Raw genomic sequence first — 13,172 nt, forward strand, 5'->3', positions numbered from 1 at the left:
GTTTAAATTTTACCTCTGTTCCAGAATGTTTATCTCTGATAACATCCATCTGTCTCTTAAATAGTTCTAATACAGCATTGTAGACCAGTTCATATTGTTCCTGAAGAGCATCACAACCCAGAACAAATGAAAACAAAAAGAAAAAAAATGGTGAACTGCAGGACCAGATTTTAGGAATTTGAACACCAGTCAAATCCTAATATAGCAGACCCAAAAGGACAATCAGCATGTTATTAAACTTACTAACAATGCCTTATGCTTGCATAGTTCACTTCAGATTTCAAAGCACTTTTATGCTGCTGAAAATAGCTATTTGATACACCTGTAACTAATGTACAAGAATCTTATGACTTGTTTCTTTTATGTTCTAACCCTACTTTCTTATCTTTCTCTCCATCATTCCTCTAATTCTGTTTCCTTTGCTCATATTAAAAAAAAAAATGTATTTCATTCTAGATGGATTTTTTGTAAGCAACCTTCATCTTTTCTGGAAAAAGAGATAGTAGTTGGTGTATAGATAGGTAACTTCAATGTATACGCTTTAATTCGGTCCTCTCAATTGCTCTATAAAGTAGATAGGCTATTATACCTATTTACAAACAGTTTATCCCAGGTCATTCAGAAGGAATTTCCAGGACTTGACTCAGAAACTTAATTTCCACACTCTTAGTTCAGTGCATTTAGATAAAGTTGCTAAAATTTTGTCCTAGTAAAGATACCAAAGAAAAGTAAACCACTAAATAAGGTTTGGAAATTTGTGGTTACAAAAGGATTTCACCATAGAGAAATGAGACATCTACTATTACAAGGTTTACGAGTTATTACTATTCTGTTTTAGCCTGTACTTGCTCAAGCACTTAATTTTGAACCTACTTTTTATCTGAATGGGCCTATTCAGAGTTTTCCCTGACGCTTTACACATTTCTATACAAATAAGGAACAATATTTTTTCAAAGATAATTTTAGCAAGAAACAATGCAGAGTCTGTATCATCCAACACAGTCATAGTATGCTCTTTTTTTTTTTTTTTTTTGAGACATGGTCTCACCATGTTGCCCAGGTTGGAGTGCAGTGATGCAATTTCGGCTTACCGCAGCCTCGACCTCCCAGGCTCAAGTGATGCTCCCACCTCAGTCTCCCAAGTAAGTTGGGACTGCAGGCACCTGCCACTACACCCTGCTAATTTTTGTATTTTTTGTAGAGACAAGGTCTCACTATGTTGCACAGACTGGTTTTGAACTCCTGAGCTCAAGCGATCCACCTGCCTCAGCCTCCCAAAGTGCGGGGGTTATAGGCATGAGCCACCACATCTGGCTAATTTTTTTAAGAAAGAAAAATCAGGGCCGGGCAAGGTGGCTCACGCCTGTAATCCCAGCACTTTGGGAGGCTGAGGCAGGCGGATCACGAAGTCAGGAGTTCAAGACCAGCCTGGCCAGCATGGTGAAACTCCATCTCCACTACAAACACAAAAAATTAGCTAAGCATGGTGGCACGTGCCAGTAGTCCCACCTACTCAGGAGGCTGAGGCAGGAGAATTGCTTGAAACTGGCAGAGCGGAGGTTGCACTGAGCTGAGATCGTGCCATTGCACTCCAGCCTGAGTGACAGAGTGAAAGTCCATCTCAAAAAAAAAAAAAAAAAAAAGAAAAGAAAAGAAAGAAAAATCAGACAGGAAGCTCTCATCTGGTTACAGTGCCATTTCCTGGTTAGAGTAGTGTCAGAAAAAAACAGCTACAACTGTTAAATTCAGTTAGTTGTTTGATAATGCCAAAATGTGAAGGCTTTTTCAGCTGTCTTTCAACTCTTAAAAGTAGACCTGAAATGGAATTTGTTTTTGAAATGGAGTATAGTTTTATTAAATTAGTATTGCAATTTATGTAACTAGATTCCATACTTCTGGAATCTTTATGCATTTACATAGATCAGCCTTCTTTCAAGTCTGACAGCATTAAACCACTAATGCTTTCATTTCATATAAGCTTTCTCCCTCACAGGTTGAATATAGAAAACACCTACACTCAGCACATGAAAAGTTATTTTTTTCCACCAGCTATTAGTGGAAAACCTGTGGAGGCCAGTTTTATATTATAATAGCTCTTTATTTTTTCCCTTTAATTAACAACTTCTAGACTAAAATACCTGAATTGCCATTGTCAGTGGTTTTATCTCTAAAACTATTTGCATCTTCATTTCTAAGTGTCTTAAACACTTTAAGGTCTTGCTATTTAAGTCGTTAAAAGTAGTTCTAACAGATTACACAAAAGTGCCTGTTAATAAACATCAATATACATTTGATGAATGAATGGGTCAATTCTAAATTCTATATTAAAAATGAATACCGCTTAGAAAACTAAAACTGTTGGGTAAAACTATTGGTGTAGAAATGTGAGTGAAATTAATATTGTAGACAGTGAGAGATTTGAGCTAGGAGGAGAAGGGAAGAGCATTCCTAAATGGAATGAACAAGTGTGGGCATTCTGGGGTAGGTTAAAAGATTGTGATACATAAATATAGTGTGATTATAATATATACATATATATATATATACACACACACACTTTTTTTTTTTTTTTTTGAGACAGAGTCTCACTCTGTTGCCCAGGCTGGAGTGCAGTGGTGTGATCTCGCCCACTGCAACCTCTACCTCGCAGGTTCAAGCAATTCTCCTGCCTCAGCCTCCTGAATAGCTGGGATTGCAGGTGGCTGCCATCATGTCCAGCTAATTTTTGTATTTTCAGTAGAGACGAGGTTTCAGCATATTGGTCAGGCTGGTCTCGAACTCCTGACCTCAGGTGATCCACCCACATCAGCCTCCCAAAGTGCTGGGATTACAGGTGTGAGCCACCGTGCCTGGCCCAATTATGTTTTTTTAAAAAAGTATGCATGCAATAAGAATCAGGAGAAACTATAGAAAAATAGTAATAGTGGCTATCTCTAGGTAATAGGAATATATTTTTTATTTTTATTTTTCAGTGTTTCCTAAAATGAGCACATAGACTGAATTCTCCATATTCTGTTACCACATCCTGAGGTAGAGATTATAAATCCCTGATTTTCTATGCTTTCAGAGATGAATTTTATCACTACAAAATTTCAAGTTAACATGACCTAGCTATTTCAAGTTCACAAGCCAAACAGTTTGTTGAATAGTTTTACAACATCCTTTGTAAGGAAGTAAGTAATATTACATTGGTGTCTTAATATTTTCTGAACAGACAGTAAAATAAGGAACGAAAGGAATTTGACCCAGGACAGGGATACAGGAAAAATATTGGGATATTCAGAGTTACAGAAAATGGCAATGGACTCTAGAGCATGTAATAGTAAATTGGTGTTATATCTGAGCAGTCAGCTGTTTTTGGATGCCTCACCATTAAACATAGAGAGGGAGCAAGACTTAGACACACTTTCTGATCCATTCACTACAGTTCATACCTGAGTTTGAACTAATGAAGGCCTCTGTGTCCGCATTTCCTGGATCAAACTGAAAACACTGAAGTTCTCAGGAATTATCTATCGAATTAAAGGGGAAAATATCTTATTCCTTTCAATACTTTGTTAATAAATTATTGCTACTTTTTCATAGTCTTGTACTTCCATGGCATCTGCTCTTCTAATATGGGGTAATATCAGAAAAAATGATGCATTTTTAAAACAAATGAGGTTTCTTATCACTTGCAACATGATTTAAAGCCTGGTATTTTCCCTAGAAAAGACTAAAGAAACTCTTCAGAATGATTTCACACCGTGTAACCAAATGTCTAAAACTATAGATATAACGAGGGACAAGATTCAGTAGATGCACAAGTATGAGAGTTGTATAAAATAAAAGAGGTTGGTAGATAGGTCTAAAGGCCATATTTTAAACTTCCTATTAGACATTAAAAAATGATTTATAGATTGGAACGCAAAGTATGATTGCAGTAAGTTGAGTCCATCTATTAAAGCAGTTTGGATAAAGGAAGGGTAACTATATAATTTAGGACAGTGGTCCTCAAACTTTATCATGCATCACAATCACCTGGACAGCTTGCTGGGCCCCCATCTCTAGAGATACGATTCAATTCAATGGGGCCCAGTAATTTGCCTTCACCTTAGTTAGGTGCACCTAACCCCCTTGGGCTTCAACCCCTACATTATTGGAATCTCCAAAGATGGGAAAACAAACATTAAAGGATATATAAATTACAGACTTCCTGGGAGTCTGAAAAAGTAGAAATAGAAATCTTTGACCTATTTTCAATATTTCACAAGAACTAACAGAAATTATATGTCTACTAAAACAGCTGCACAAGCTAAGTGAAATACCTGGTTTCCTTGGGTTTTGTTTTTTGTTTTTGTTTTTGAGACGGAGTTTTGCTCTTGTTGCCCAGGCCAAGTGCAATGGCACAATCTCGGCTCACTGCAGCCTCCCTCTCCCAGGTTCAAGCGATTCTCCTGCCTCAGCCTCCCGAGTAGCTGGGATAACAGGCATGCACCACCACACCCGGCTAATTTTGTATTTTTAGTAGAGATGGGGTTTCTCCATGTTGATCAGGCTGGTCTTGAAGTCCCGACCTCAGGTGATCCACCCACCTCAGCCTCCCAAAGTGCTGAGATTACAGGCATGAGCCACCGCACCTGGCCAAGTTTTCTTGGTTTTGATTAGAATTGTCAACTCAGAATGGTTGAACAGTAGAACAGTGATATCCAGTAAAAATATAATGTGAGTCACATATGTAATTTTAAATTTCCTTTCCTTTTTTTTTTTTTTTGAAAAGGAGTTTCACTTTCGTTGCCCAAGCTGGAGTACAATTGGTCCAATCTTGGCTCACTGCAACCTCTACCTCCCAGGTTCAAGTGATTCTCCTGTCTCAGCCTCTGGAGTAGCTGGTATTACAGGCATGTGCCACCACACCTGGCTAATTTTGTATTTTTAGTAGAGACAGCATTTCACCATATTGGTGAGGCTGGTCTCAAACTCCTGAAGGTGATCAGCCTGCCTTGGCCTCCCAAAGTGCTGGGATTACAGGCGTGAGCCACCACGCCCAGCCGAAAATTTCTTTCTTTTCTTTCTTTCTTTTTTTTTTTTTTTTGTGAGACGGAGTCTCACTCTGTTGCCCAGGCTGGAGTGCAGTGGCACAATCTCGGCTCACTGCAAACTCCGCCTCCCAGGTTCACACCATTCTCCTGCCTCAGCCTCCCGAGTAGCTGGGACTACAGGCGCCCGCCACCACGCCCGGCTAGTTTTTTGTATTTTTAGTAGAGATGAGGTTTCACCGTGTTAGCCAGGGTGGTCTCGATCTCCTGACCTCGTGATCCACCCGCCTCAGCCTCCCAAAGTGCTGGGATTACAGGCGTGAGCCACCGCGCCCGGCCTCTTTTTTTTTTTTTTGAGATGGAGTCTCTATCACCCAGGCTGGAGTACAGTGGTTCAGTCTCTGCTTACTGCAACCTCCACCTCCCGGGTTCAAGCGATTCTCCTGCCTCAGCCTCCTGAGTAGCTGGGATTACGGGCATGCACCACCATGCCTGGCTAATTTTTTTTGGTTTTCTTTTTTTTTTTGAGATGGAGTCTCGCTCTGTCACCTAGGCCGGAGTGCAGTGGCGCGAACTTGGCTCACTGCAAGCTCCGCCTCCCCGGTTCAAGCCATTCTCCCACCTCAGCCTCCTGAGTAGCTGGAACTACAGGCGCCCGCCACCACGCCTAGCTAATTTTTTTGTATTTTTAGTAGAGACAGGGTTTCACCATGTTTGCCAGGATGGTCTCGAACTTCTGACCTCATGATCCGCCTGCCTCGGCCTCCCAAAGTGCTGGGATTACAGGCGTGAGCCACCACACCCAGCCTAAATTTTCAAACAGATACATTCAAAAATGAAAATAGGTGAAATTAATTTTAATAACATAGCCCAATATATATTACATTTCTAACAAGTTCTCAGGTGATGCTGATGCTTCTTGTCTGTGGACCACCCTTTAAGACCCACCTACCTGGGAACTAATTTAATCATCTGACAGAGTGGGTCTACAAGTACATTTTCTAGAAAAAATGAACCATGAAGATAGATATTTTGAAAAACCAAACAATTACTAATATGAAAGCAGTAGAGTAAGAAAATGGGAAGTGCCTGCTGAGAGAAACTCACCCCATCTTTTAGCAACATCCATGTATAGTCAATAGCACAAATAACACCAGTCCTTCCACAGCCAGCACTGAAATGAAAGATTACAGTAGCATGTATGCATGTATACCTAGAGAGAATGGACCATTGACAGTAGCTGGAAAATTTCACCAACAGATTTGAGGAAGAAGATGCCTGGGGACAATTAAACTTCCCAAACCCCACCATTTCCCAGAGCACATTTGTCATGCCACAGGTCCTAGGCAACATCTCAGAGCAAGAGTCTCTAGAGTTGTACTACTCACAAGTAACTTATCAGAAAAACATGAATTTAATGCTTAGGTTGAATTTATTGTCATTTGTTTCTGCTATTAACCTTTCCCCCTTTCAATTACAAAGTCCTGGCCAGACGCTGACATTTGGTTCATTCTAGGTAGAAGGTTTATACATAGCATCATACCTGCAGTGAATGCATATGGGAACACTGTCATCCTCTTGGTAACAACGTACATCCCAGATGAGCTCAAGAATAGGGTCTATAGATGAAGGTACATCATGGTCTGGCCAATTCTTGTAATGAAACTGGTAGATAGTTCGAGTGTCCTATAAAAAATAGCCAGATGGGAGGGGAAGAGAGGCAAGGGCAGAAAAACTACCTATTAGGTACGATGCTCACTACCTGGGGTGATGCGATTATTCTGTGGCACACAGTATTCCCATGTAACAAACCTGCACATTTACGCCCTTATGTATTATATTCATAGAATTAAAGTTGAGGCTGGGTGTGGTGGTTTACGCCTATAATCCTAGCACTTTGGGAGGCCAAGGCAGGCAGATTACTTGAGGTCAGAAGTTCAAGACCATCCTGACCAACATGGGGAAACCCTGTCTCTACTAAAAATACAAAAATTAGCCAGGCATGGTGGCGCACACCTGTAGTCCCAGCTACTGGGGAGGCTGCAGCACAAGAGTTGCTTGGACCCAGGAGGCTCAGGTTGCAGTAAGCCGAGATTACACCACTGCGCACTCCACACTCCAGCCTGGGTGACAGAGCACAACTCTGTCCCCTCCTCCCCGCCAAAAAAAAAGTTGAAATTATTTAAAAAATAGCCAGGATAATAAGACAACTGAAGGCTGGAACTCCACCTCATTATACCAAGACATCAGTCTGGCATACTAAGTTTTATCTATATCCTTTTAGAAATTTATTCCGGTTTCTTCTCTATAAATCTCAGGTGACCAGATGCTTTCTGAAAACAATTAAAAGTGATTTCAGGTCACTTTTGACCCCATCTGCCCCATTCACAAGAGGCAATAGCTGGATATGAAAATAGTTGGGAAACCAGTGTTTCCCAACCGGTATGCCTCAAATGTGCCACAATCATGCTGATATATTAAATCTCTTTGCCTTAGAGAAGCTGGGCAGGGCCTAGGGCAGCCTAAGCTCTCAAACTGGTCCCCAGTCTCTATGTACTGTTCAGCTTCTGTTTACCCTACAAATATTATCATTTTATATGTGTGTCATGGTAGAGAATAGATTGAAGACATATTATACCAATGGTTTCTTCTTTTTTTCTTCTTCTTTGAGACAAGGTCTTGCTCTGGCACCATCTCGGTTCACTGCAACCTCCGCCTCCAGGGCTCAAATGATTTCTCCTGCCTAAGCCTCCTGACTAGCTGGAACCACAGGCATGCACCATCACACCCAGCTAATTTTTTTGTGTTTTTAGTAGAGACAGGTTTTTGCCATGTTGGCCAGGCTCAAAATTCTCTTGAATATGAAGACTCATTCACGACATCAAAGACCCTACCACTCCCCATTGTCTTATGCCCAGCCTGAGCTACACACATCTATATTTACTTGCCTGATCTCTATAGGCTTTTGATAAACTCAAAAGCCTTAGAGTTTTTATACTTACACTATTGAACTTAACTTTTAGAGTCCTGATTATATAATCAGATTTCCTTTTTTCAGCTTCCTAAAAAGAAAAAGAAGACGAAAATATTAGTGATTGCAAAGACAAGCTCACTATAAGGTAGACCGTGAAGGCTTTACTCAGACATGAGAACAGACATTATACTTACACAGGATATAGAGAAAGGGCCAAATTCCAGCTGCATCTCTCCTGGCTCAGCCCAGTAGCGCTCACACTTTTTCTGTTGCACAAAGCAGAATGCAGTGATTTCCCTCCATGTATTCTAGTCTCTTCGGGGGAATAAAACCCACTCCCTCATCTGGAAGCAAATTTAGCTCTGTCCTTCACCTTAGGTTAGGTGCGTCTAACCCCCTTGGGCTTCAACCCCTACATTATTAAAATCTCCAAAGATGGGAAAACAAACATTAAAGAATATATAAATTACAGACTTCCCGGGAGTCTGAAAAAGTAGAAATAGAAATCTTTGACCTATTTTCAGTATTTCACAGGAACTAACAGAAATTATATGTCTACTAAAACAGCTGCACAAGCTAAGTGAAATACCTAGTTTCCTTCGTTTTGATTAGAATTGTCAACTCAGAATGGCAACAGTAGAACAGTGATATCCAGTAAAAATATAATGTGAGCCACAAATGTAATTTTAAATTTTCAAATAGACACATTAAAAAATGAAAAGAGGTGAAATTAATTTTAATAACATATCTTAGCCCTACATATCAAAACATTTTGACATGTAACCAATATAAAATAATTATCAGATATTTGGCATTTTTCACTAAGTCTTCAAATTCCAGTGTGTATTTTATATTTATAGCTAATCTCAATTAGGATGCCAAATTTTGGAAGTATTTTATTTCCATTTAGATTTAATAAAACTTACATCTGAAAAATTTTCACATACTCAAACAGCTTTCGGATAGCTGAATTGCATGTCAGTTTTTAAGTTTAAATCAATTAAAATAATTGAGTTCCCCAGTCACATTAGCCGTATTTTAAATGCTCAATAGCTGTATGTGTCTGGTGGATGCAATATGGGACAGCACAGGATTAAAAGCTCCAGCTGGCAGTTAAAGATATCTGATTAATAGAAATGGGCAAGTGATTTGTTAATCTTAAAAGCATATTTTGTTTTTAACTTTAAAACATAGAGTCTACTGAGAAAACAAATAGGATTCTTATGAGAAAAAAAAAAAAATCCCCTGAGAATCACGTGGCATTGCAAAATTGAAAACTAGAAAGATGACATAAGTTTTATCTAGGCACACTTAGGTAAGTTCTGCTGCCAATTTCACCCTCCTTTTTCTTCTTTCCTTTGTTTGTAGGTCAGCAGGTACTAGTAAGTAACTTACCTTTCCCATTTCATACTCCATGCATGCCATAACAATGATCTGGGGGATGAAATAGATAGAAACTTAAACATTCATGTATAGTTAGAAAGAGCAGTTAATACATGGATCCCAGAGTCAGAAAGTATTAACCATTCTTTTTTCTTTTTTGTTGTTTTTTTTTTTTTTTTAACCAAAAAAGAAATCCTGGTAACTTATGAAACATTGCTCTTACTCTTCCTTCATTCTGACAATACTTCCCCTTTCTCTGTTCAAACCAGTAATCTTGTTACCAGATGAACCTGTCAAGGTAAGAACTTCCTAATTTTTAAATTTATTTTTATTATTTTTAAAAATGTATTTATTTTTGAGACAGGGTCTCATTCTGTCACCCAGGCTGGAGTGCTGTGGCACAATCTTAACTCACTGCAGTCTCAACCTCATGGGCACAAGCAATCCTCCCACATCAGCTTCCTGAGTAGCCGGGACTATAGGCACACACCACCACTCGCAGCTAATTTTTGTATTTTTTGTAGAGACAGGGTTTTGCCATATTGCCCAGGCTGGTCTAGAACCCCTAGGCTCAAGCTATCCACCCCTCTTGGCCTCCCAGAGTACACCTGGCTAAGAACTTTCATTTCCTTAGACAAGAATGGCATTGTGATTCTGACTAAAAGAGGCCTGAACCCTGAAGTTCCACTGACCAATTTTTTAAAGGCACTGTTTTTAATAAAGTAGAGAATAAAGTAACAGAAGCAACGCTATACTTACAAGGACGCTGTATTCCCAAATCATCCTCCAGAAGTCCAGGAGGGTTGTAGATAAAGGACCCTGGGTGGCAATATAAGTCTTGGGTCCATAAACTCCCTAAAGGGGAACAGAAATTACGTGGCGTGACTACAGATAATACCGTGTTCTCACCTAGTCCTCCCCTTCCCTTTTTTTTTTTTTTTTTTTGAGACAGTCTCACTGTGTTACTCAGGCTGGGGTGCAGTGGCATAATCACGGCTCACTGCAGCCTTGACCTCCTGTTCTCAAGCAATCCCCTTACTCAGCCTCTCCAGTAGCTGGGACTACAAGCACATGCCACCACACCTGTTTAATTTTTTAATTTTTTGTTGAGATGGGGTCTCATATGTTGCCCAGGCTGGTCTCAAATTCTTGGGTTCAAGTGATCCTCCCGCGTCAGCCTCCCAAAGTGCTGGGATTACACGCATGAGCCACTGAGTCCAGCCAGCCCTTCCCTTTTTTTAGGTATCTAGGGAAATGTGGACTGCTTTTATTTTCTTTCTTTTTTCTTTTTTTTAGATGGGAGTCTGGCTCTTGTCGCCCAGGCTGGAGTGCAGTGGCCTGATCTCAGCTCACTGCAACCTCCACCTCCCAGGTTCAAGCAATTCTCCTGCCTCTGCCTCCTGAGTAGCTGGGACTACAGGCACACACCATCACGCCTGGCTAATTTGTGTACTTTTAGTAGAGACAGGGTTTCACCATGCTGGCCAGGCTGGTCTTGAAACCGTGACCTCTGGTGATCTGCCCGCCTTGGCCTCCCAAAGTGCTAGGATTACAGGCATGAGCCACTGCGCCCGGCTATTTTCTTTCACTGTACCTTAATGAAGTTGGCATTGATGTAGCTGGAATCCTCATCAGAGGTTATCAGGGATAGTTCTACTCGGCTATAATCATCTATAATACAAAAGACAGACATAGTATAATTAAGAGAGCTTAGTCAGCAGATTTAAGTCAGGGCCTAACACTGTGAATAGTGTATGCTCATGCGTGAACAAGTGAATGAATGAATGAATGAATGAATATTCTTTTGCAGTCATAAATAGTACAAACTAAGTTGTCAATACTATGTTCCAAGGTCAGGATCAGTAAGCAGTGGGTACAAAGAGATAGTAATGATTGAGGTTGGGAGAAAGTATGAGTTTATAGAGAGAAATGGAACTTACAGGGTAAAATATCCTTATATCTGTTTTTCTTGATATTCTTGGGCTTCTCAGCCACAGTTGTAGGATAGGTTTTGTCTGCCTTGTACTTGGTAGATTGCCTTTTCAGCTTCTGTAATAAGATTCCAAGAATAATTAATCTTCATAGAGAAATGGGGTAAGAAGCTATCTCTAAAGAGCTTTCCTTTTCCACTGGCAAAACATTCTACCTCAACCCTTTTATTATCTTCTGGTTCTGACTCCATTCAGGACAGAGCTGCAGAGCATAAAGAGACCTGAGTTCAGTGACATTTGGGGAAGTGAAAAGATCACACTTACTGCAGCTGAGCCATAGATAGCGTGAACTTAAAGGTGAAAGTTGTGAATATTTTAAGAACCAAATATCTTCTGGAAGCAAGCTATATGCTCCACCCAACAGGCAGATATTAAAAGCTTAATTTACTTTCTTCATAACTGCTTTTTAGTTAAATGGTCAACTGGAAAATTATTAAGTTCCATTAGTCTTTTTACTTCAGATCACTTTTTTTTTTCCTAAGTGGAAGTGGAGCTTAGAGTTTCACTCTGTCACCCAGGGTGGAGTACAGTGGCTTGGTCACAGCTCAATGCAGCCTCAACTTTCTGGGCTCAGGTGATTCTCCCACCTCAGTCTCACCTCCCACATCAGCCTCACCTCCCACCTCAGCCTTACTTCCTGACAGCTGGGACCACAGACGCGAGCATCACACCCGAATAGTTCTCATATTTTTAGTAAGGAAGGGATTTCACCATGTTGCCCAGGCTGGTCTCAAACTCCTGGGCTCAAGCAATCCACCTTCCTTGGCCTCACATAACTTTTATTACAGTATATTATCATAATTGTTCTATTGTATTACTAGCTATTATTGCTAATCTCTTGTTGTGCCTAATTTATAAATTGACCTTAATTATAGATATGTATGTATAGGTAAAAACAACATAGTATGCATAGGATTTGGTACTATCTGCAGTTTCAGGCATCTACTGTAGGTCTTCAAACACATCCTCTGTAGAGAGAGCCTACTGTAATTTGAATTCCTCTAGATTTTCAGAACTGGATTTGAGAGGAGAGATACTGAACTGATATCTTTTTGTTTGTTTGTTTGCTTTACTTTGAACCCCAAGAAGCTATTGAACTATCTTTATACCATATTTTTACTTCAAGATGGATATGGATACAAATGGACTAATTTGGGAATTTAAGGACACATGAAAGACTATGCTGAATTTCAGCTGAAGTTACACCAATTTTTCAAATCTCCCTGCTCTTAAGCAACCCCAGAATGATCATTTTCAGGTTGCTGTTGATCCCAAGGCTGCTGAAAAGATCTCAAGTCCCAGAACAGTTTATTCTAGGAATCTCCAGAACTAAGCTCAGTGCATACTCCTTGTTATACTGTTTTTATTTATTTTTGTTTTATTTTGCTTTTGGAACACTTTCTAGGGAGAATGCTATACACAAACCCCTTTGCGTAAGATATGCTTCAATTAATTTGGCAAAATGTTATAGATAAAGGTGATGGATGTGTGTGTATGTGTCCTATATTTGTTTAGCTGCCTTCACTGCCACCTTCAACAATGAGGCAGAATGGCTTTTATTTGTCCTACTCCTTTTCTCCCCCTGGAGTAATCTAGCTGGATGACAAAGGGAGACACTCTTAGCAAAACATCACACAGGAAATGCCTACAGAATAATTCATTTGCAATGTATGAAAGATTTGATTTTTTTCCTTCAAACATCTTAAGGTCATATCACTGTGAAGACTTCCTTTTTCTTTCTGCATTTTTTTTTTTTTTAGACAGTGTCTCGCTCTATTGCCCAGGCTGGCATGCAATGGCATAGTC

The 13,172-nt window shown here is 39.9% G+C and overlaps 1 protein-coding gene across 5 annotated transcripts in view; it reads right to left on the minus strand.

Moving 5' to 3' along the window:
- PTPN22 (protein tyrosine phosphatase, non-receptor type 22) overlaps positions 1 to 13,172 on the minus strand; it is a 64,440-nt gene that overhangs the window by 40,751 nt on the left and 10,517 nt on the right. For 2 of the 5 annotated variants that reach the window (XM_025364100.1, XM_025364118.1), the window contains exons 2-11: positions 11,316 to 11,424; positions 10,970 to 11,046; positions 10,135 to 10,230; positions 9,388 to 9,426; positions 8,187 to 8,258; positions 8,021 to 8,080; positions 6,562 to 6,704; positions 6,126 to 6,192; positions 3,435 to 3,512; positions 14 to 100 (exon numbers count right to left, since the gene is read on the minus strand). In XM_025364100.1, the coding sequence (XP_025219885.1) occupies positions 14 to 100; positions 3,435 to 3,512; positions 6,126 to 6,192; positions 6,562 to 6,704; positions 8,021 to 8,080; positions 8,187 to 8,258; positions 9,388 to 9,426; positions 10,135 to 10,230; positions 10,970 to 11,046; positions 11,316 to 11,424 (828 nt within the window). The remainder of the gene's footprint in view (positions 1 to 13; positions 101 to 3,434; positions 3,513 to 6,125; positions 6,193 to 6,561; positions 6,705 to 8,020; positions 8,081 to 8,186; positions 8,259 to 9,387; positions 9,427 to 10,134; positions 10,231 to 10,969; positions 11,047 to 11,315; positions 11,425 to 13,172) is intronic. The other 3 variants (XM_025364108.1, XM_025364128.1, XM_025364139.1) reach the window with 3 other exon arrangements.

Source organism: Theropithecus gelada, chromosome 1 (assembly GCF_003255815.1).
Source record: "Theropithecus gelada isolate Dixy chromosome 1, Tgel_1.0, whole genome shotgun sequence".
Lineage (NCBI taxonomy): Eukaryota > Metazoa > Chordata > Mammalia > Primates > Cercopithecidae > Theropithecus > Theropithecus gelada.